The sequence below is a fragment of the Otolemur garnettii genome, unplaced genomic scaffold, assembly GCF_000181295.1.
Source record: "Otolemur garnettii isolate 467f Iridium unplaced genomic scaffold, OtoGar3 scaffold00033, whole genome shotgun sequence".
NCBI classification, from domain to species: Eukaryota; Metazoa; Chordata; class Mammalia; order Primates; family Galagidae; genus Otolemur; species Otolemur garnettii.
Genome location: NW_003852428.1, coordinates 9,534,518 through 9,556,571, shown reverse-complemented (window position 1 = coordinate 9,556,571; position 22,054 = coordinate 9,534,518). Strand labels below are relative to the sequence as shown.

The following is a 22,054-nucleotide window of genomic DNA, read 5'->3' as shown; positions in this document are numbered from 1 at the left end:
CCATGTCACCTCTTTGTTCCTTTGCTATCTGAGTGCTCACAGGCTGAGTGCTCACTGGCTGTGTTAGGACCTAGAAATCCAAGTGAAATGACGTCACAACCAGGTCCAACCGGCCCTTCCACCTCCACACAGGACCTCATCGCCCTAATTTGCAAGGCAGCTCTGATTAGAAGTCTCCTGGAGCAGCAACTGTGTGTACTTGCGGTTCAGTGCAAACGGATGGGCTCAAACTTTACTGGAATCGTGACACAGTCAGGGAATTAAATATATAGGCCAACATCTCAAAGTAAATACCAGAAAAAAAAAAAAGAGAAAGGGAAAAAAAAGAAGGTAGCCAAATTTTCCTTCTGCAATTGCTCAATCCACAATTAACATAGCAACAAGGCTTTGCATTCACCTCCAATTCCCTTGGCGCTGCAAAATTTGCCTCCGTCCCCCACTTACTCTGCCTGTTCTTACTTCATTTTCATGTTTATCTCATAAGATCTTTTAAAAAAGATTCACTAAACAGTATCTAACACATTTGTTTGCTAGTGGATTATCATAAACCTGAGGGGAGGGACCACGACAGCTTCCCAGGACCACTTTTCTTTAATTTCGTAGAGGCAAAATTGGGAGTATATCACAGCACTGTTCCAAGGCTAAACAGTGCTCCCTTTTAAGTGAAATCCTGACAAATGAAGCATCTGGCAGACTTTAATGAGCTGTTTTGTCCTTTCAGGGGAGCTGAAACTAGGACAGCCATTCATCTGAGAAAGTGGAGAGCCCAGAGCAATTACACAATGGCGAGAGCCACACTGATGTTGAGGGTTTCCCCAAACACCATTTTACATTTTCTAACTCTGCAAAGAAAGTACACAATGCATGTTTAACTTAATGACTAAATACATCTGGAAAATGTTTACGGATACACAATTTTCTATTTTCACCATACGTTTATTAGTAAAATGCCTGGTTAAAGGCAGCAGCAAATGCGATCATAAAAGTTGCTTGTGTGTAGATGCTATCATTACTGAGAGCAAGTGAAATAATCAGCATGGACGTAAATTTGGTTCTTGGAGGGCCTTTGGAAATGTCTGCAGACATTTGGGGAGAGGGGCTAGAGAGCTAACTGAACTTCAACAACAAAGAATTAATAGTCCAGTCCAGAACGTCAGTCGTGCCAGGGCTGAGAACCCCCTGCCTTAACTTGATAAATAAGAACATAGGTAGGGTTAGAAACAGTTAAGCAAGAATCATGTAGTTTAAAAGCTAGAAGGAAAAGGATGTAAAATTGAATTATGCACATTTCCATTAAAAGTGCCAGACAGGTGAAGCAGACCAGCACAGAACCAGAAAATCTAGGGGAAAAAAAGTAGGTTACAAATTAGTCTATGAGGGCAAAGCTCAGAGGAACGTTTGGCGCTGGAAAAACACAGGGAAGAGGTACTTACCCGTACCTAGCCCAGAGCTGAACGAGAGAAGGATTTCTTTAGGAGCATGGCGAGGGAGGAGGTGAGGGCAGAACCCCTGGCCATGCCTACATCTTTCTAGAGGAACCAGTCAAGAGAGGGAAGGGGCGTGGGGGAATGGTCAGAGAGTGTCAGAAGGAGGAGTGGATAGCAGTGTCTCAGCCCTGGGGGGAGGGGGTGGGGATTAAGAGGGCAGGGCAGGGAAAAAGAGCCTTGGGAAGCTTTCAGCAGGAAGCTGGTGAGGATGGTTTTGGTTTGGTTGCACAGCATTAGAAATAAGAAAATAGGCTTGGCGCCTGTAGCTCAAGGGGCTAAAGGGCCAGCCACATACACCAGAACTGGCAGGTTCGAATCCAGCCTGTCCCCTTATTTTTTGAGGGACCAAAAAATAGCCAGACGTTGTGGCGGGCGCCTGTAGTCCCAGGTACTTGGGAGGCTGAGGCATGAGAATCACTTAAGCCCAGGCGTTGGAGGTTGTTGTGAGCTGTGATGCCACAGCACTCTACCCAGGGCGACAGCTTGAAGTTCTGTTTCAAAAAAAAAAAGAAAGAAGAAAACAGGAACTCCTTTCATAAATGCTTAGCAGTGAGGAGATTACTGGGGAAGGGGAAGCCCAGTCAGCTTTCTCTGCACCCTCACACCCCCTTTTTTAGCAGGTATGCATGTGTGCCCCCTTTTTTGCAGCAGGTATCCATGCCTGTGTGTGTGTCTTTCTCCCATCTCCCAGGGAAGGCAAGAAAAAGAAAAAAAAAAGAAAAGACTGTCCTTCAGAAAAGGCTGCGGCTATTTAACCTCCCAGCCGCAGGGTACAGTAATGACAGTTTATTCAAATAGTCACACGCCCCTAGAAGTGTTATTTAAAAGCAACACTAAGCCAAGAGTGCCACTGCACACCTGTGGTCCCAGCTACTCTGGAAGCTGGGGCAGGTGGATCTACTGAGCCCAGGGATTGGAGGCTGTAGTGCACCATGGTAGTGTATGTGAATAGCCATTGTATTCTGACCTGGGCAATACACACACAAAAAAACAAGAGACCCTGTCTCTTTAAAAAAAAAAAAAAAAAGGCAACAAAAAAAATCCTTTCAATCCTCACAATGGCAAAATTAGCTCATTATTTTAAGGTGCATTTCTTTGATTTGTTGAGAATGTGTTTCACCTTTCTACTAAACACCTGTCATTTTCTTATTGATCTGTAAGGGCTTTTTATATATTAAGGCTACATATCCATTGTTATATACATGGCACAAAATTTTCCCTGTTTCTTGTTAGCTTTAACAAGGGCAACTTGACTATGTCTATATGAATATATCAAGGTCATAAAAATGTGCACACCCTCATTTGGAATGTAAACTCTCAAGAATTTTCCTTACGGAAACAGCATTTGTGCACGTGAGTAAGGCAGCAGTGCTGTTCGAAACGATAAAACAATTCAACAGTAGATATCTTACTTGAAAGTATAGCCACTGATAAAATTCTATAGACACAAAAAATATGTAAGAATGTTTCAAAATATTAAGTTAAAAAAAAGAACAGATTGAGTGGCGCCTGTGGCTTAGTGAATAGGGCGCCAGCCCCATATACTGGGGGTGGTGATTTTGAACCTAGTCCCAGCGAAACTGCAACAAAAAATGGCCAAGCGTTGTGGCAGGCGCCTGTAGTCCCAGCTGCTCGGGAGGCTCAGGCAAGAGAATCGCCTAAGCCCAGGAGCTGGAGGTTGCTGTGAGCTGTGATGTCCCAGCACTCTACAGAGGGCGACAAAGTGAGACACTGTCTCAAAAAAAAAAAAAAAACAGATTACAAAACCAAGGTAACTGTGATCCCAATTTTAAAAAAATAAAGTATCTATACAGCAAATGTAAACAGAATGTGAAGGAAAAAAGTACATATACAACAAATATAAAGAGGGCTGTCTCTGGGTGGTGAAACTGTGGCCAACTGTAATTTTTTTAACCATTTCAGGTATTTTCCAAATATTTTATAATCAATAAACTTTGCCTTTATATCAAGGATGGGTGGAGGCGAAACCCAGTAACTGTGCGCTGTCGTTTTTATTACCATTACTATTCTTGGTTGTCAGGGGAAGAAGAAGCCAGAAAAGGAAGGAACAAGAAAAGTCCCCCCAGGTCAAAGGAGAACATGGCAAAAAGGTGCGACAAGACAGAGAGGGGCCCATGGGTATGGATGAGAGAAACCCATGGGGAGCTTTAGACCCACAGCCAAGCAGCAATTCTCTCCCCCTGCCCCCCCAGCACCTACCCTCTGGCGTCCAGGCTCAAACCTGGCCCCTTTGCTCCATAATCTTTGAGGGGAATAACAGCTGGGTGCTGAGGAGGACTTGGGAATTGGTACTTTGCACAGCTGCCGGGTGAGCAATGTGAGTTTCAGAACAAAGTCACTACCAGCAACTGTACACTGAGGGGACTGCTGTAGAAAAATCAATGCAGGAAAACTTAAGCTGGGGACAAAAAAAAAAATCTCAGCCTGCATGGTGGGGGCTGGGATGGGCTCCAATGTGGGAGTGGGTTGCCATTATGGTTGGAAGCTATTCCAGAAGTTCATCAGGATGAACCACAGTAAAAAGACAGCACAGCCAGAGGCTACAGTGATTTGGGGACACCATTCTAGCCATAGGCACTGCCCGTGAGAGAAGGGCTGGGGTCTCTCAGATTGCATCATCTTCCCAGACAATCCTTTACCGATGGCGTTCATCAGAAAGAGGGGACAACGTCTGTATTCTGTCGCCCACGCTCTCTTGCAAATAGCAAGGGTTCTGGAGCTGGGGACCCACATATTTAAACAGAAGTGAGGAGTGAAAAAACCCAGTTTAATGTTGCCAAAGAGGCAGGAACAGGGGTGCTTTCCCATAGGTGACTTAGATGTCGTTCCTCTCTGAGGGGAAGGAGCGCACATCAGACTAATTACAGTTAAACACTGACAGCAAAAACAAAACATTCAAGCACTGGGTTTTCACTTAGTCCCAGAAACCCTATCTGTTGAATAAAAGCAGATTTAGTTAGCCAAGTAGCAGTCAGCCACGTGATTATTCATTTCTTTTAAAAGCAACTCAATTTAATATGAAAGCCCTACTTTACAATGAAAACATCTACTCCCTCCCGGGGGACACATTTAGCAACTGAATGGACCTGAACCCACCACTATTCCAGTGTTCCAGGGAAAGGCAGAGATTAACATTTCACTCACTCTTTATTTTGTTCTTTTGTGGGGGGAGGGGGATCTCTACTTTGGGGAGTCAGAGAATCCCAACAAAATGTACCTCGTCAGGTTTTTCAGGCTGATTACAAAATTCTGGCAAGTGTCTGCCTGTGGGAGACAAGCGCGTAATATTCAACAGATGACCGTTCCACTCCCACCACGCCTCAGATTTCCAGACTGCCCAGAAATCCGTTTACAATGTAATTTCACAAAGAAATCTTGTGCAGATTTCTTTAAAAGTTTCTATAAAGGACATGGCAGGGAAGGGCTCTAAGATGGACGTGCATAAGCTTTTAAAGAAACATACTTTGAAATAACACGTTCAAACAAAAGAAACCACTAATCGCTTCCTTCTTTAACCTCTTATTAAAAATTATTTTTCCTACAAAAAGTGAATTCCACATAAAATAGGTTGCATTATCAATACCTTCCCTGATGAGCAGATTACGTCCTCCGTTTTTGGTTTTCTTACAAAGGATTTCGAGCTCAAACTTGTGCAGACAATCAACATCGGCCCATACCCATCTGTTTAGAAACTAAACACACGTCTGGTGCTCGGAGAATCAGCAAAGTCTGTGTTTGATCACTGCAGAATTTTACACTCCCGCAACCCTGGCAAGGTCCGTGAAACTTTTAAATAGAACAAATAAGATAAAACCCCCCTACCTTGGGCTTCGTTTGCTGCCTTCAGCTTTTGTCCACTGTAAGCGGCTGCATCTTTAGCAGTCCCGGCCAGGAGCATCTGAGCTGACAGGACACAAAACCCGGCTTTCTTTGGCTCGCTGGTGCTCCCAGCCTTTTATGTGGTGTCTTGGGCTGTGTTTGCTTAATTCATTCCTGATTCTACTCAAAGGAAGCCCAGCCTAGCAAGGCTGGTGCGATGGCAATTACTGAAGGTATTTTTGACCATCGGAGCAAATGAACCACCCTCCACACTCCACCAGATGTGTAAATACATTTGAGGGCTGTAAGATTCTTGATTTTAAAAGATGATCTACTCTGTTCTTTTCTTTCTTTTTTTTTTTTTTAAGAATATGTCCCAGGACAAAAATCAAGCAATTTAGTTATGATCTTAGAAAACACACCCCAGGAGGAGACACAGCACAGCGCAGGGGCTGAGCTTCACGGATGGCTATTTACCCTGATCTTTACAGAGCTCTGCTGAATAGTTGCCATGACAACTCGGTAAACAGGATGGAAGTGACCACTGAGGGGTATACTGGGATTGTTTTCTTTAGGGAGAAGAATGGTTGCTTTAATGCTTCCCTTACTAAAAATGCTTCCAAAGGTAAAGCTGCCTTTTAATAGGTTCTATAGGAGACATATTCAAAAGTCAAAGAAGATGCTGGCAGTGGGTGCTCCAGCTGCAGGAGATGGTCAAACCAACTGGGGACTGAAGAATTACTGAAGGCTGCTGAATCCTAAGAGAGCACTTTCCAGTAAGTAAGCAGAGGAGACGGGACCCCAAAGAAGGTGAAACTCACTGAGTGCAGGAAGGAGTCAAAGGAGCTGACCATCTGGATAAGGCCCCAAAGTCCTAGTTCCCAAGCTGATGCTTCTGCCCTCCTTTGTCCTTCCATTAATCTCTCCTGAATCATTCACTTTTTATTGTGTGCAACAGAAACTTCATTCTCCGTGCTTTCCCCTTTGGGCCAGGCAACTGGAACCTGCCCCCATTCTTACAAAACACAATTTGAAACAAATGTTCATCACATTATGAACAGATTATGAACATTTGGCATTTTGACACGTCATGACAATACGTCTTTGTCAAAACTCAAAGAACCGTGGATAACACAGACAGTGGACTCCTAATGCAAATTCTGGACTTTAATATAATAAGGATGTAGCAATATTGGTTTATCATTGCTACAATGTGTTACACTAATGCAAGATGTTAATAAAAGGGGACACTGTGTGTTATGGGGGGATTTTTTGGGAAGGGGAGATAATGTGGGAACTCTCTGTGCTAACTGTATGCTCAAATTTTCTGTAAATTGTCCTAAACATGAAAGTCTATTAATATTTAAGAATCAAAATAAAAGTGTTCATCTCAAAGAATGAAGGAAATATAAAAAATAAAATAATGGCTATTTGTGGCAGTTGGTTAGAAGTCTGCAATTTAATACTCAACTCAGAAGAGAAAAGGTCTAATTTTCTAACATAGTCATCAAGGCTATGTTGACCAGTTTGGTGAAAATATTTCAGATTGTGTGTAGAACCAGCATAACCCCATGACTGCATGAATGTACACAGCTATGATTTAATTAAAAAAAAAGAGAGAGAGAGAGAGTAAAGGTCTGACAAGAGTCTTAGATTTACCTCTGATTTAGCTTAAATTTGAGGTTAAACTTGGGAGGATGGAGTAACGAAACTGCCCGGTATGTTCTCCCCTGAACACGTAATGTAAGTACACATTAATTTCATACATACATGTAGCTGTTTCATTGTCCACACAACCTCATCCAATACATTTAACCACCTTCCTGTGTGGGTACTGTCAACATACTCACATCAGAGACAAGGAAATAATCCCCCAGCCACACGAGTCTCCCTAACAAGAGGCCTCTGAGACTCCTGGTGTACACCTATTTCATTCCGTGTTTTATGGGGCCCTGCACCTGGATGGCTCTGCAATCCCCTTCCCAGGCCAACAGGACTACGGTGTATCCTAATGTGCTGGACCTAGAGCACCCCTGACTCCCTGGGCCTTGGCAGGAGTGGTGTAGGGCCTCCCGTGCCCTTGGGGCAGAACACGGATGACCAAATGACCAGGCGCTACAGGTCAATGTGGCTGCTTGAAAATAGTCACAAAGGAAGAAACAGAAACCCAAACAACATGAATGCATAGTAAAAAGGCCAGCAAAGCTCTGCAAAACCCACCTGCCCACGAGAGCACTGAGATCGGACTGCATAATGTGCTGTAGGAATAGAAATTCTGAGATGAGTTAGGCTCTGGAAGCTCCTTACTGGAGCGGGAAAATGTACCGTGTATCCTCACTGAGGGTTTCAAAATATTCCACACAGTCCTATGAATATCTGACATTTTCACTTTAATCTCAAATGGCCAGTGAAAACCAGTGAATGGGAGATGCAGAAATGTAGATTTCATCCAGTAGAAGTAAGACCTTTCCCCCAAATAGTAAGGGCTCAGAAAGCACCAAGCTGCCTCGAGGCATACAGCGAGGCGGCATAAGTTCTCTCTCTCTCTAAGGGTTTAGGAAGTGGATGTTCCTTCTGTGGGACATTTAAAGGTGAGAGCTACACCGTATTTTGTTAGTTGTTACTGCAAATGTGTTCCCATGTGGACAAGCCTAAAATCTGATGTGTGACGTGTCAGATCTGTCATCAAAGCAGCCACCATGCTATACCCCAGTGCCTCAAGTGAGTGAGTTTGCTGACAGCTTTTCACATTATCTTTGCAAATTATGGACACTATGGAACCATTCACAGCAAGTGCACATGTCCTGTAAGTGTAGTCAAAATATCACTCTGCAGATTCATCAGTGAAACAAAGTTATCTTATCCGCAGAAAGGCCTGGAAACACAGTGACAAGGTGTATATTTGAGGGGGATGAAGGACCTCCACTATACTTTCCTGCAAAGCCACCAGGGAGAGTGATAAGAAGCCGTGGTGCTCTTGAGTGCTTGGTGGCGCCCTGGCTTCAGCTGAGTTTTAGATTAACTTCAGAGGGTTTTAGATTAAATGCAATACAGCAATAGGTAATGTTGGACCGGGTGAAGTATCCATAATTCCAGAAAATTGAATCAAAAGGCTAGAATCCAATATTTAACCTTTCAGTTTAGAACCCTGTCCAGTGGTCCAGTGGGAGTGGCAGAGTCTCACACCCAGACCTCTATGCCCGGTCCGACAGGGAACAAAGGCCTTGGGGGAAAAGCCCATTCAGAAATGGGTGTATTTGTGAATGAAGCACCCCCCCCCCCATGAAGCAGTGTTTGTGAACGAGCCCTGGTGCTGCTTGGCTTTTCCAAAAGGGCCTTGAACTCTGGGGAGAGGGGTACCTCGGAGAAGAGGTCAGCTGAGGGAGGTTGGCAGGGTGAAGTAACATGTCAGCATAAAAAGATTCCTGAGTATGCAGGTCACTACAAAAGTTTTGAGACTGACTGTGTTAGGGTCCATTACTTCATTTCTAAGAAAAACCACTGATAGTGTCCTTTCTGATTCACTTGTACAAGTTTCAACTTGCTCATCTTACTGGTATTGCTGAGAAGGCTTCTTCTCCTGTATCTGTCCATGAGGGTTTTGTGTTTCAATTTTTTATGTATTTCAAAACTTTCATAATGACCTACATATCAACAATATCACCTTCTAGCTGGGTGCGGCGGCTCTCACCTTTAATCCTAGCACTTGGGAGGCCAAGGAGGGTGGATCGCCTGAGCTCAGGAGTTCTAGACCAGCCTGAACAAGAGCAAGACTCTGTCTTTAAAAACAGCCAGGCACTGTGGTGGGCGCCTGTAGTCCCAGCTACTTGGGCGGCTGAGGCAAGAGAATCACTTAAGCCCAAGAGTTTGAGGTTACTGTGAGCTGTGATGCCATATCACTCTATCGCAGATGACAGAGACTCTATCTCAAAAAAAAAAAAAAGAACAGCATCATTCCAGCACTACCCTAACCTAGTGGTACATCCCCAGGGTGACTCCCAACTACACAAATCAACGATGATCAGAAGAAATCACTTTCAAAATAAAATAAATTAAGTCAACTAAAATGGAGCCTGTGGCCGTAAGAATTAAAGACAGGGCATGAGTCTTTATGTTTATTTAGCAGAGCTGAGCACACACATCTATGACCATCCCTAAAACGTCCCTTTGGGAGCAATTTGACACTCGTTGAGCACACACAGCCTGGCCGCCCAACGCCCAACTACGCAGCACAAGAGGTAATAAGACAGGCTGTGTGGCGCGGGACTTCCCCAGGCCTTCTGTTATTCACGAAATACCTTATTCTACAAACGGGACTAGGGCAGCGAAACCTAATCCTAATAAGAAATGGAAAAGATGGTGGAGGGAGGGGAAGGTCTGACAAAAAGGGCTTGTCATAGGCTAATGAGAAATAAGATGCATAAAAGGAGATAACAGTACCTGGATTACACAAATATAAATTCCTAGGATTAAGGGGGCTAGATTCATTTAATTCACTCATCAGATTTTTATGCCTCTAGAAATGAAAGGCTCTTACTTCTGTAATGTCTGCAAACACTCTACAGAAACATCCTAACGCCTTACTACATTACGATGTCTCACTTCCTGCATGTGGTTGTGAGTTGTCTAGAATGTTGTCAAAAGGAGAGACTGAGTCTCAGCCAAACAGTAGCACCATGGAAGAGGGGGATACGGGTTTCAGCTAAGGGAAGACGCCGCGACATCTTCAAAGTCCTTGAAAGAAGAGCTCTGTGTGAGACCGTTTGCTGGTCCTCCTGCATGGGGACAGATGGGGCTTTGAGATCAACAGCGACTCAGCCTGCCGCCATCTGGCCAACGCTGCATCTCCAGCTCAGTTCTCTCTCTTGACGTTCCACTTTCTAGCAAATATGGTGAAAGTGCAATCACAGACCTCCCGGTCTTCTTCCCCAGGGGCATCCTCAGTATAGGTGTCCTGCCACTCATCCCCATAAACCTTATTCTATCACACGGCCTGCACTGGGAGCCTTTTTCCACCAGCCCCCAGTCCCGGGGAATTAGGTGACCTAAGCTCCTGAGTTTTTGGAGAAGACTTGACAGAATCTTTCAGAGCCTCGTTATGTCAAGTTAAATTTGCAAACACACACACACACACACACACACACACACACACACAGAGCCAAAAAAAGTATATACATTTTAACAAAGGAAAAAACTGCATTAAAATTGTAATACTTAATATATACAGTAAACATCTGTTCTCTTGAATATTGTATCTTATTATGTCTTATTAAAAGTCAACTAGGACTTGAGTATTATAATTTTTAATTCATATATGTCTATATATTTTGAGATAGGGTCTCACTGTGTTGCCCAGTGTAGAGTTGCACAGTGCAATCATAGCTCACTGCTGCCTTAAACTCCAAGGCTCAAGCAGTCCTCCTTCCTTAGCCTCCTAAGTAGCTACAAATAAGGTGCCTATCATTACACTTTGCTAATTTTTAAGTTTTCTTTTGTAGGAATGGGGTCCTGCTATGTTGCCCAGACTGGTCTTGAACTCTTGGCTTCAAGCCATCCTCCTGCTTCACCTCCCAATACTCTGGGATTACAGGTGTGAGCTACCACACCTGGATGTTACTGCTGGAACCCTGGACGTCCCCCCCAGAACACTAACGACAGAACTATGAGGAGGGGCAGCCAGGCATATTCCAGGAGCCGGCCCTGGCTGATCCTGCAGGGAGCCGGCCCTGGGCTCACAGAAGGAAACTAGTTCCCACACTCAGCAAGGCTTTCCCGATATCCATCAGTCAGTTCCCTTCTTTAATTCTGTCCAGAGCGTCCTCAGGGCTTTTCTGAGGAATGTTAATGAGAGACTTTTCTGCCTAGAACGTATTTGGTAAAATACCAGGCAGGGATGCCCTTGGGGAGAGATTCTGATGGGGCAAAGCCGGCTTTCTGTCAGACACAAATCTGAGTTTGGTTAGGCACCTGTGTCCAGATACTGCAACTACCTAAACAAACCACAGTGCAGAAAAGCTGAGAGGCCTCATCACCAACTGCAAATCATCTGCGGGAGGGGTCTGCCCTTTGTGAACTCTGAAAATGCCAAGATGAGGGAGGATTATATCCAAAGCAGGGGACAACCTGTAGATGAGCACCTTTCAGGAGGCCGTCTTTCCACCTGCTCCATACCTGGGCACCAGGAGGACTTCTCGTTGAGGCTAGTGATGTGCCCTTCATATAGCACCCAAGATTAGTATGAGGCTGCTTATAGAAAAAAGAATCCTACATGCTATGATAGTTGAATTGACATATGTGTTCCAGCTCTCCAGTTACAAACTCCTTCCTCTGGACCCTGCTTTTCAACACAAAACACAGACAGCCCAAATAACAACAACAACAACAAAAAACCCGAAAAATTAACAAATAACCCAAATAACAAAACCCCACAAAGAATTTCTAATTCTTTAAACCCAGATGCCCATTCTAGGGTTTAAACAATTGCCAAGAAGGTTGGGAGCCTATTCTACAAGCCACAGGGCGTGTGTCTGTGTGTTCCCACGCTGGGGCAATGCAGAGTCTCAGATATTAAATAACCATCTACAGGTAATTTTTCTCATGCCACAGTTCTCTAGATCACAGACTTTACAGCTACCATTTTTATCTCTTTCTGGTTATAGAATCTTCAAAAAAACCACTAGAATTTTCCAAAACCCAGGACTCTTACCCTGACGAATGCACAACATACCTACCTACGTACAGATTAGAATGCAGTTCCCCCAAGCCCAGGCTCCCCTGATGAAATGACTGGAGAAGAAAATGGGGTGAAGAGAGATGACTCAACTCTCTATTCTGGAAATAAACACCACCCATCTCTGGGAGAAAGAAGGGGAGATTTTCTCTAGGAAATTTCTAGAGGAATCTACTTTGGACTAAAAAAATTAATATGAATCTCTGTGTGAGGGTTGTTTACATACAAGTCATAGAACAGAATCAGTAATCCAATATTTTCCGTAGAACCAAATGGATGCTAATTGAGTCATAACAATATTTCTGTATTCTAATTAGCATCCCCAAACTTAAAATCACACCTACATCTTGGGCCTTGGGAGAAGTTGGCTCTTGTGCCTTCACCTTCTGAGTGCCTTTAAAATGGCACCAAGATCTTTTTCCAAGTCTTCTACCACCCGCCTCTCGCCTCCCGCTATGTTGTTAATTAGCAACTGCCATAATTCAGGACGTGTGAAGGGAGGGAACCAATACAAATGGCAACAGGAGGAGGAACTGGATCATTTTTAAAATGCAAAAATCAAAACAATTGGGTGCAAATAAATCTCAGCATGGGAAAAAAATTTTTTTTAAAAGGTAATTTCTTCTGTATTCCAGCTGCTGAAATGTTTTCAAGCAGGCTTAATTTCAGAAGCTGTTACAGTACTAGGGAAGAACTAACTCTGCGCCATCCAAGAAAGAAAACAAAAACACTAGCAATTTCAAATGGAAATTTCTTTTTTTTTTTTTTTGAGACAGAGTCTCAAGCTGTTGCCCTGGGTAGAGTGCTGTGGTGTCACAGCCCACAGCAAACTACAATTCGGACTCCAGTGATCCTCTTGCCTTAGTTTTTCTATTTGTAGTTGAGACGCGGTCTCACTTTTGCTCAGGCTGCTCTTGAACTCGTGAGCTCAGGCATTCCACCCACCTCGGCCTCCCAGAGTACTAGGATTATAGGGGTGAGCCACCACGCCCAGACTCAAACTGAAATTCCCACCCTTTTCATAGCACTGCCAGGCGGGAATCTAGGATGCCAAAAACCGCAAGCGCCACAATGATGTCTCATACCACGAAGAAAGGAAAACAGCTTCGAAAAGAACCATGGCTCACCAGAAGTTGTAAGGTGCATCCCGGTGTCCAGGACTTCAAATTGAAAAAACCCCAAAACTTGCATATTTGAAGGATGCAACATGGCATTGTTGTCCCTATTGTAAAAATGGCAAAGAGCACTGCCAGAGAGTGCACAGCTCCTACGAGTATACAAGGTCAGACAAGCTCATGTGCTCCCTACCTCCGCCACTGCCACACATCACTAAGGTCACCTCTGAAGTGCTCCCCTGGCAAAGCTAAAGACTGACACCAGGGCCTAGTCTATCCTTCAGAGCACTTTTTCTAGCATGAGTTCATGAACTTAATTGTCAGAACTCATAGGACAACAGCTGATGGTCACTCCACAAAAAGAGTTCCAAAATTACCTGGAAGGGTGGAGCGGGGGCTGGCATAGCTTCCCAACAGGAGTGCTTTGGGAAGGTGACCGTAGGGATTTTCGGCAATGAGGTAGTAGCATAGCTTCAAGGGTGAGTTTGTGAACTTAATTGTCATTAATTATACAACAAAGCCCTTTTGCACTGTCTGGGAAACACATTCCCCATTGGCATTTCCAAAGCACAACAAGTGGGGTATAAACCAGGTTACGTGACGTACTGCTATGAACTGAGAGAGATGTTCTAATTATTAAATTTGCTACATTATTCAAACCATCACACCTCACGGCTAATGGGTCACTCTTTCTTAAAGAGATGCCCAGTTCTACCTCTCTAGAAGACAGGGAACTCATTATTGTGGTTCTTTTAAGTACATTATTTTTAAACTGTAAATGAGGAATTTACATAGTGTTATATCAAAGGCAATTTGTAAACAATACTAAAAGTAAGATCCAGCATCTCAGTGAAGGTGCCAGAATATAACCCATGTCTCATGGGACCAGCTGAGATGGCTCTCTCCCCCTGGTCCTTATGGGGATAGCATCTCGTTCTTCACCAGGACACAGTTCTTGAAATTACTATCTTGTGAGGGTTTTCTCTCATCAGAAGGGTTCCTGGAGGCTAATGTTTGCCAAATGAAATGGCAAGTTATGCCTAATACTGTATTATCTTTGTTTAGGTAGCTTCTCCTTTTGAAACTCGCATTGTTCCTACTCAGGTTAGACACTGAAAAGCTAAAATCAAAGAGCCTGGATATTAAAATGTATGACAACTGTCTTCTAATTAGTCACAATGAACTCTAATCTACCTAAAATTCAGCACTGCTACTTAAAGCTTCTTCATCATGCTTAACAATAAATCTAAAAAAGCACACACACAAAAAAGAAAACTTGCAAAAACACACCAACCAAATATTTCTTCTAAAAGGGTATTATCACACTCTGGAACTTGTCCCAAGAATTATAAACCGCATGCTTTAAAAAAAAAAAAAAAAAGTGAAGGCTTCACAATGTTTCCTTTTAAAATAGATTTCCCTATAGCTTAATGACATCATTCAAAAGCAGACGAACAGGCTAAGGGGGCAAAGGGGGTGTTTTCATTTAATGTCAGGTTATAATAATGTCGGATCCATTTCCAGGCATCTACAATGAAAGGACTTTGGAGAAACCAAACCGGTGAGTGACCACCCCCAGGAGGCTGTGTCCTTGCGACTGGATCTCAGCCCAGGACTGTCACAAATCTTACCTTCTGCATGTTTGGCTTGATACAGCGAACAAAGAAGGGATTCGAGGAGCTCAGTGTTGCCATTAAGGAATGCAGTGAGTCCTATTAGAAAGGGAAAAGTAGATGTTGATTTAGTCTCTGATTATGTCATTCTTTCCCATTTCTCAGCACCCCAGGCACTTACCAGAAACAAGAACAAAAAACAAAACAATATAAAATCATATGAACGATAACCTGAGTTTTTTGTTTTTAATTATCATTCTAACATAAAGCAAAAGATATTACAATTCCTTGTAACTGACCTTATACCACAATACACAAAACTCGGTTATCACTTCCTTTGAAATAGTACCACTGAAAAAAATTGTTACCAAACAAAACACAACCCTAAGCTATTTCAGTGTTTAGTACAGAAAAGCTGAAAAATATCTACTTTTCCACTGTCATTATTCCTCTAAATTCATTATTTCCATCAAAATGACAGTCTAGGCCTGAATTTCACCTGCCTTTGAGCTGCTGTCTCTCACTTTACCTTCAAATCACCAGGCCCACAGATTCTAGGTGTAACACTACTTTCTTTTCTTTTTCACACTTCTTGTTTTGTTTTATGGAGAATTTTCAACATTGACCAGGCATATGAAGAGTTCCTACCGCCAGCTGTACCTCCTGGCTAATCTCGTTTCATCTGATCCCTGTCTCCACAGACCCTACACCCTCCTCTGGTGATAAATGGAATCCTATGCATGGTATAATTTCACCCATCGATATTTCAGTATGAATCATCCAAGATAACACTTTAAAACCTGTAACCACAATACCATCACACCTCCAAAGATTTAACAATCGTCCCTTAAACCAATATTAAAATGTGCAATGGTCTCAGCATTTCAGATCACAATGCTCAACTGTTTCAGACTTCCTAATTTTTAAACCGTTTTCTCTTTTACATCAGAATGCAAATACAGTTCGTGAACTGGAGTTGGTTGATACATTTTTTTAAGTCTTGTTTAATCCACGGGTTTCCCTCCCATCTCTTTCTCCTTTTTCTTCTTCTTACAATTTTGTTGCTGAAGAAAAGTGGACTGGCTACAACACTCCAGTGATGAGTTACTTCTCCAGCCCTAAAAGCTTTGGGATTTCCCAGAGGACAAACCTTCCCGGCCTTCACAGCCCTATGTGTTCCGATGCCAACTTAAATGTGTGCACGGCGCCCTGTCCTGCTGGGGTGCTGTTTGTTGTCTGCGGACAGCCCCGAGAGAGAGGACTTGCACCCTGACTCCAGACGCTTCTCGGTCCTTATCTCTGCCCACCCGTGCCATTTCCCTCATGCTCAGTCCAGTTTAAATCATAATAAACGTTGACAAAACTTTTCGAGACAACTCCAGGTAAAAATGACCTTTAGAAAAAGAAATTTGAACATCTGCCCTGGAAGATTAGGAGCCTTCATTTTAGAATCAGACATAGGCTCATTCAAACCCTATATGAAGTCTCCTCTTTGGGACTTGTCTCTCAACTTCAGTTTCCTCATCTATCAAATGTGGATAGTAGGACGCCCAGGGCGTGTCTAGAAAGTGACTGGCCCAGTGGCCGACACATAGTAAGGACTTAATAAATGTTAGTTCTTAGCAGGATATCCTAGCTGGGTCAGGCCCCCTCTACTGCCTCACCCCGAATTGCCGCCACCGTGGTGTGGCCCTGGCTCATCCACCTACATCATATGACGGGACTCACGCAGAACACAGCCCCGTGCATCCCCCTGAGTAACCAAATGAAGAGGCCTCACAGAGGGCAGAGCTAGTGTCTGCAGACCCATGGGCCTCCATTTCCCCTCCATATTAGGGTTTTTCCCTTGAGGATAAAACAGACAAATGAGGAAAACGGTCTTCATGTGCTTTATCTATCTCTACCCTACCTAAAATGCTCGTGTATTTAAAACACAAATATGCATGTTGCTTATTTTCCCCAAATTCTGGACATCCGGACAAGATAACTGACATCCATCTTATTTAATCATGCACTTGGCCAATATTCCTAGGTGGGATACTATAAATATGTCTTAGAAAAATATAACCATCCATACCTGGTTAAAAATACACCCTGTGAGCCTCTACATACACAAATCAGAGTGAGTCAAACAGTCTTTTTTTTTTTTTTTTAGACAGAGCCTTGATCAAGCTGTCCTCCTGGGTAGAGTGCCGTGGCATTGCAGCTCACAGCAACCTCCAACTGCTGGGCTCAAGCTAATCTCCTGCCTCAGCCTCCCAAGTAGCTGGGACCACAGGTGCCCACCACAACGCCTGGCTATTTTTTGGTTGGAGCTGTTATTGTTGTTTGGCGGGCCCGGGCTGGATTCGAACCTGACACCTTAGGTGTATGTGGCTGGCACCTTAGCCACTTGAGCCACAGGCACCTAGCTGAGTCAAAAAGTCTTAAGAGGGCTGTTAGTTTGAAAGCTTAAAATAAGTTAACTATTTCCTATTTTTTTAAAAAGGATTTAGACATAAGTAATTTCAAATCCTATGATTATATAACTAAATTTTTATCTCCAGGAAATATTCTTGAGTACTACACTTCCTATCTTGAGAATCTATTTCATATATCTTGTTTTCTTTTTACTAACTTATTTCAAAGAGAATGTTCTAAGCTGTTACCCTTCCCCATCACAAGTATTATTATTATTATTTGCTTTTTTTCCTTCTCCAATAAATGAAAAAAAAGGATTTACATGTTTTCCTTTGGCTTGGAAAAAAATGTCTATTTTCTAACTAAAGCACTATGGGGTTTAAAAGTATGACATAAAAGAAAACTAAATAAATATTTCCTAGACCTCACATATGCCCTACTCCACTCTTCAATCTGTAACATCAGAGAGCATCAGTCCCTCCCAGCCAGCGGCAGAGACTAACCTTGAACTGTGAGCTGACCGTGGGCCTTCGATGTTTGCTTCCACATTTCAAGGTATCCTGGTTGTTGCGGCTTGAAACATGTTCAAAAAGGTCATAGATGAAGTCGAACCTGTGTGAAGCAAGAGCAGGAGTATCATGGGGTGCACAGCCCCATTACGAGGTGCCAGCTTACTATAATTACACGCACTTTCCCCTGATAATTAAAAGTAACACACTGAGGCCTAGAAGCCCACAGATAGCTTCCAGAGATTTCAAAACAACCATTGCCAAAGAGCTTTGGGCACTGAAAATGCGAGCCAGTGTCACAGATCAGAGCCTTGCAGAGCAGCAGCCTGGAACCACTGAGACCCAGGGTGGCCTCCCTCCTCGGAATGCTGTGCTTTCTAGAAGGCCAGCTAAGCCTCTGGGGCCCCAGTTTCCTTGCCTGTAGAAGCCAGATATTTGGGTTTTTTTGAATATAAGCAAGCTTTATTAGTCAGGAACTCACAAAGTTAGAATGGCAAGTGCACTTTAAATTAATTCATTAGGCTCGGCCCCTGTGGCTCAACGGCTAAGGCGCCAGCCACATACACCTAAGGTGGCGGGTTTGAATCCCCAGCCCGGGCCCGCCAAACAACAACGATGGCTGCAACCAAAAAAATGGCCAGGCGTTGTGGCGGGCGCCTGTGGTCCCAGCTACTTGGGAGGCTGAGGCAGGAGACTCGCTTGAGCCTAGGAGTTGGAGGTTGCTGTGAGCGTGATGCCATGGCACTCTACCCAGGGGGATAGCTTGAGGCTCCGTCTCAAAAATAAAATAAAATAAAATAAATTAATTCATTAAAATGTTTAAATATTACATGACAGATACATACGAATCCAAAATTCTGGAAGGTATTGAAGCAAGGAATGGATATGACTACGCATCTTTGGACAGATATATAAGAGCATTACTGAAACTGGCTCCCAGGCAAGTATGCACCACTTGCTTCTGTGTATTAGGGAAAAGTGGACATCCTAATACAGGCATTATGATGCAGTGACTCATGGGCAGTCGCTCCTGTTAATGCTGCCCACGCTTAGGATTGCATATGCTACTCTGTGAAGGGGCCGAGGATGCTCGCCCTTCATTTGCTCCTTTAGGTCATCACCCACAATGGTCACATTGTACACATCCATCCCCAAATGCAATACAGATGGGAATTTATGTCTCTTCACAGAGCAAAGCACTGGAAATTCATAGATGGTATCCAACGCTGGTCTACAATTGATCTTGGATAATATAACAACATCATTCCCTTGGACCACTATTTTCCTGATCCTCCAGTGAGTGATAGAATAAGAAAACTTGTAGTTGAACGACAGCAGTCTTGTTATAGAATACCGTGTTTCCCTGAAAATAAGACACGGTCTTATATTTATTTTTTCTCAAGAAGGAACACTAGGGCTTATTTTCAGGGGATGTCTTATTTTTTATTAAGTATAATATACCAATCTACATTTATTGTAATACAGTTAAGTTATCTTCTTCTGGAACCTGACAGGGGAGCCGACCTTGTTGGTGGGGCTGGTGCTAGTGACGCATGAACTCCTTTCCCCTAGCTTTACACACATGCTCAGTAGGATGCCTGCAACCATGGTTACCACACCGGGAGAGTGCAAACAGCTGGGAGAAAGGAGCTGTGGCAGATCAAAGGTATTCCAGTCTTCCTTACTGCTCCACACTGAAATGTAGGGCGTGGCCATGAAGATAAGGTGCATAGCCACACCCATCACTAGGTCTTATTATGGGGTAGGGCTTATATTTAACAAATGCATAGAAATCCTGCTAGGGCTTATTTTTTGGGTAGGTCTTATTTTCAGGGAAACACAGCAGTTATCTCCCAGGGGTAGGTTACTTCCTCCAAGGTCCATGCCATTATCATACGGCCTTATCATACAGCCTTCTTTTGATTCTGACTACCAACCAATCTTCAGAGCATGGCCAAGTTATTGTTGGATCAAATCCCTAAGAATTCCAAAACAGCAGAGCGAGGAAGGACCTGCCTAAGAGCACAGAGATCTTCATCATGCCAGACCCTAAGATGCTAGAGCCACGAGGAATAGGAAACGGCACTGAAGCCAGATACTCGTTTTGCTCAACTCATAGCCTTGTGAAGACCCAGGCAGTTGGCTAGTGGAAGGGACCATGTGAGGAATATTGAACTCTGAAGTGAAGCAGACGTAAGTTCACATCCTGCCTCTACTACTTCCTGGCTGGGTTGCTTGAGCAGGGCACTTCATCTCTCCGTAGTGATAGCTTCATCTCTCACTATCCCCTAATGCTGGGGTGAGAATGAAATGAGAACATCTATACAAAAGGCTGAGAGTGTGGTGCCTGCTGCACAGCAAGTACTAATCTTCGTATTTAAAAATTGCTTTTATTTAAAAAATTCTCTAAGGCCAGATGTGGTGGCTCACACCTGTAATCCCAGCACTCTGAGAGGCCAAGTGGAGTGGACTGCCTGAGCTCAGGAGTTCAATAGTAGCCTGACCAAGGGCGAGACTCCATCTCTACTAAAAATACAAAAACTAGCTGGACCTTGTGGCAGGCACCTGTAGCCCCAGCTACTTGGGAGGCTGAGGCAAAAGGACGACTTGAGCCTAAGAGTTTGAGGTTGCTGTGAGCTGTGCTAACAGGACACTCTACCCAGGGTGACAGAGAAAGACTCTGCCTCTAAAGAAATAAAATAAAACAAAATAAAAATTCTATAACATCTGGCCTCTTCGCCCCATTGCTGTGACAAAAGGGGCCTGTTCTCTGTCTATGGTGAACATACCTTGTTTTGTAAGCCTCTCTATCTTGGTCTTACTCTGTAAGTCTAGCTTTCTCTTCCTCAATAAACTTCGCATTCCTCTTACCTTAAAAAATTTTTATAAAGTTCACTGCCACTATGAATAAAAGTAAAAAAGCTTCCCAATAAGTTTTTAATCTTCCCTGCCTGGAACACAGTATAGGCCATAAAGCTGTCACCACCAGGAATGAAGGGGACTTGGGAGCATCCTTATTTCCCAGGGTGGCAATGTTAGCGCTGTCCCTGGTCACTTTCACTCTGCCCCAACCCATCATTTGTGTTCTAAGGTGCTCTCTAAAGCTCACTCTTCAAAGCTCTCTAACTGTGCTTTGAGATCTTTAGAGAAAAACTTTTGATTCCATTAAAGTGTCATCGTTGTCAAAGGCAGAAGAGCATGGAGTGAGCAGACAGCCCAAGCTCCTGGGTTTGCAGAGGGAAATCTGGGGCTGAAACAGACAGAAAATTCTACACCCCAATCACAAAACTGCTGAACACCAGGCAGAGGTGAGTGGCAAGGCACCATCTTGCTGGTCTCTTATCGCTATGACAAATTGTTTCTATTGAAAACCAGTTCAAAGCTTTCATTTAGAATCAATCACTTTAAATCTAATAAACTGAGAAAATGCTGTGACAGACAGCATGCTATGGACATACATCATTTTTTTTTTTTAATTCTGTTTCCACTTTTTATTTTTTTTTTTTGCAGTTTTTTTTTTTTTTTGGCTGGGGCTGAGTTTGAACCCGCCACCTCCAGCATATGGAGCCAGCACCCTACTCCTTTGAGCCACAGGCACTGCCCCCATCATTTTTATAGGTCTGAAAACTTACCTAAAAATAAAATAGCTGATAATGTAGTAAATACTGAATCTTCATGCAGAAGAATTAAAATAAGTTTAAAGATCACATGCTTCAAATTCTGAGTTTCTAAACTAATATTTAAGACAGGCTCCCTGTGCCCCAGTTTCATAGGTGGCTAAGTGACAGGGTGGCCATAAGGGATTTACATTTCTAAATGAGTTATAGCTTTCAGCCTCACACCTGTAATCCTAGCACTTTGGGAGGCTGAGGCAGGAGGATTGCTTGAGGCCTGGGGGTTGAGACTTGCCTGAGTAAGACCCTGTCTCTACAAAAAAAAGAAAAGTTGGCTGTGTGTGGTGGGACATCTACTTGGGAGTCTGAGGCAGGAGATCACTGGAGTCCAGGAGTTTGAAGTTGCTGTGAGCTGTGATGAGGCTACTGCACTATAGCCCTGGGTAACAGAGTAAGATCCTATCTCAAAACAAAACCCCAAAATTACAGCTTTTTAATAATTTTTCTATTTTCCTTCCTTAGATATTAAAATTTCTTTCTGTCGCAGATCGCCATTAGTTCTGATGCAAGTATTGAAAGCTTTAAGGCAAGGGCTCTTTCCCAATCTCCTTCTCTCTGTCACAAGCCTCCAAAAAATAGGACACTTTGGTTTAATACATACAAACAGCTACACTAATCACTGAAAGTTTCTGCATGGGTTCTTTAACTATTGATTTAATGGTGTGATGTTCTAATTCGTGCATGAA

The 22,054-nt window shown here is 43.4% G+C and overlaps 1 protein-coding gene across 2 annotated transcripts in view; it reads right to left on the bottom strand.

Annotated features, from left to right (window-relative positions):
* Positions 1-22,054, bottom strand: part of MYO10 (myosin X) — a 226,720-nt gene that overhangs the window by 63,724 nt on the left and 140,942 nt on the right. For both annotated transcript variants that reach the window (XM_003789538.3, XM_023513073.1), the window contains exons 18-19: positions 17,689-17,797; positions 14,804-14,884 (exon numbers count right to left, since the gene is read on the bottom strand). In XM_003789538.3, coding sequence (XP_003789586.1) covers positions 14,804-14,884; positions 17,689-17,797 — 190 coding nt within the window. The remainder of the gene's footprint in view (positions 1-14,803; positions 14,885-17,688; positions 17,798-22,054) is intronic.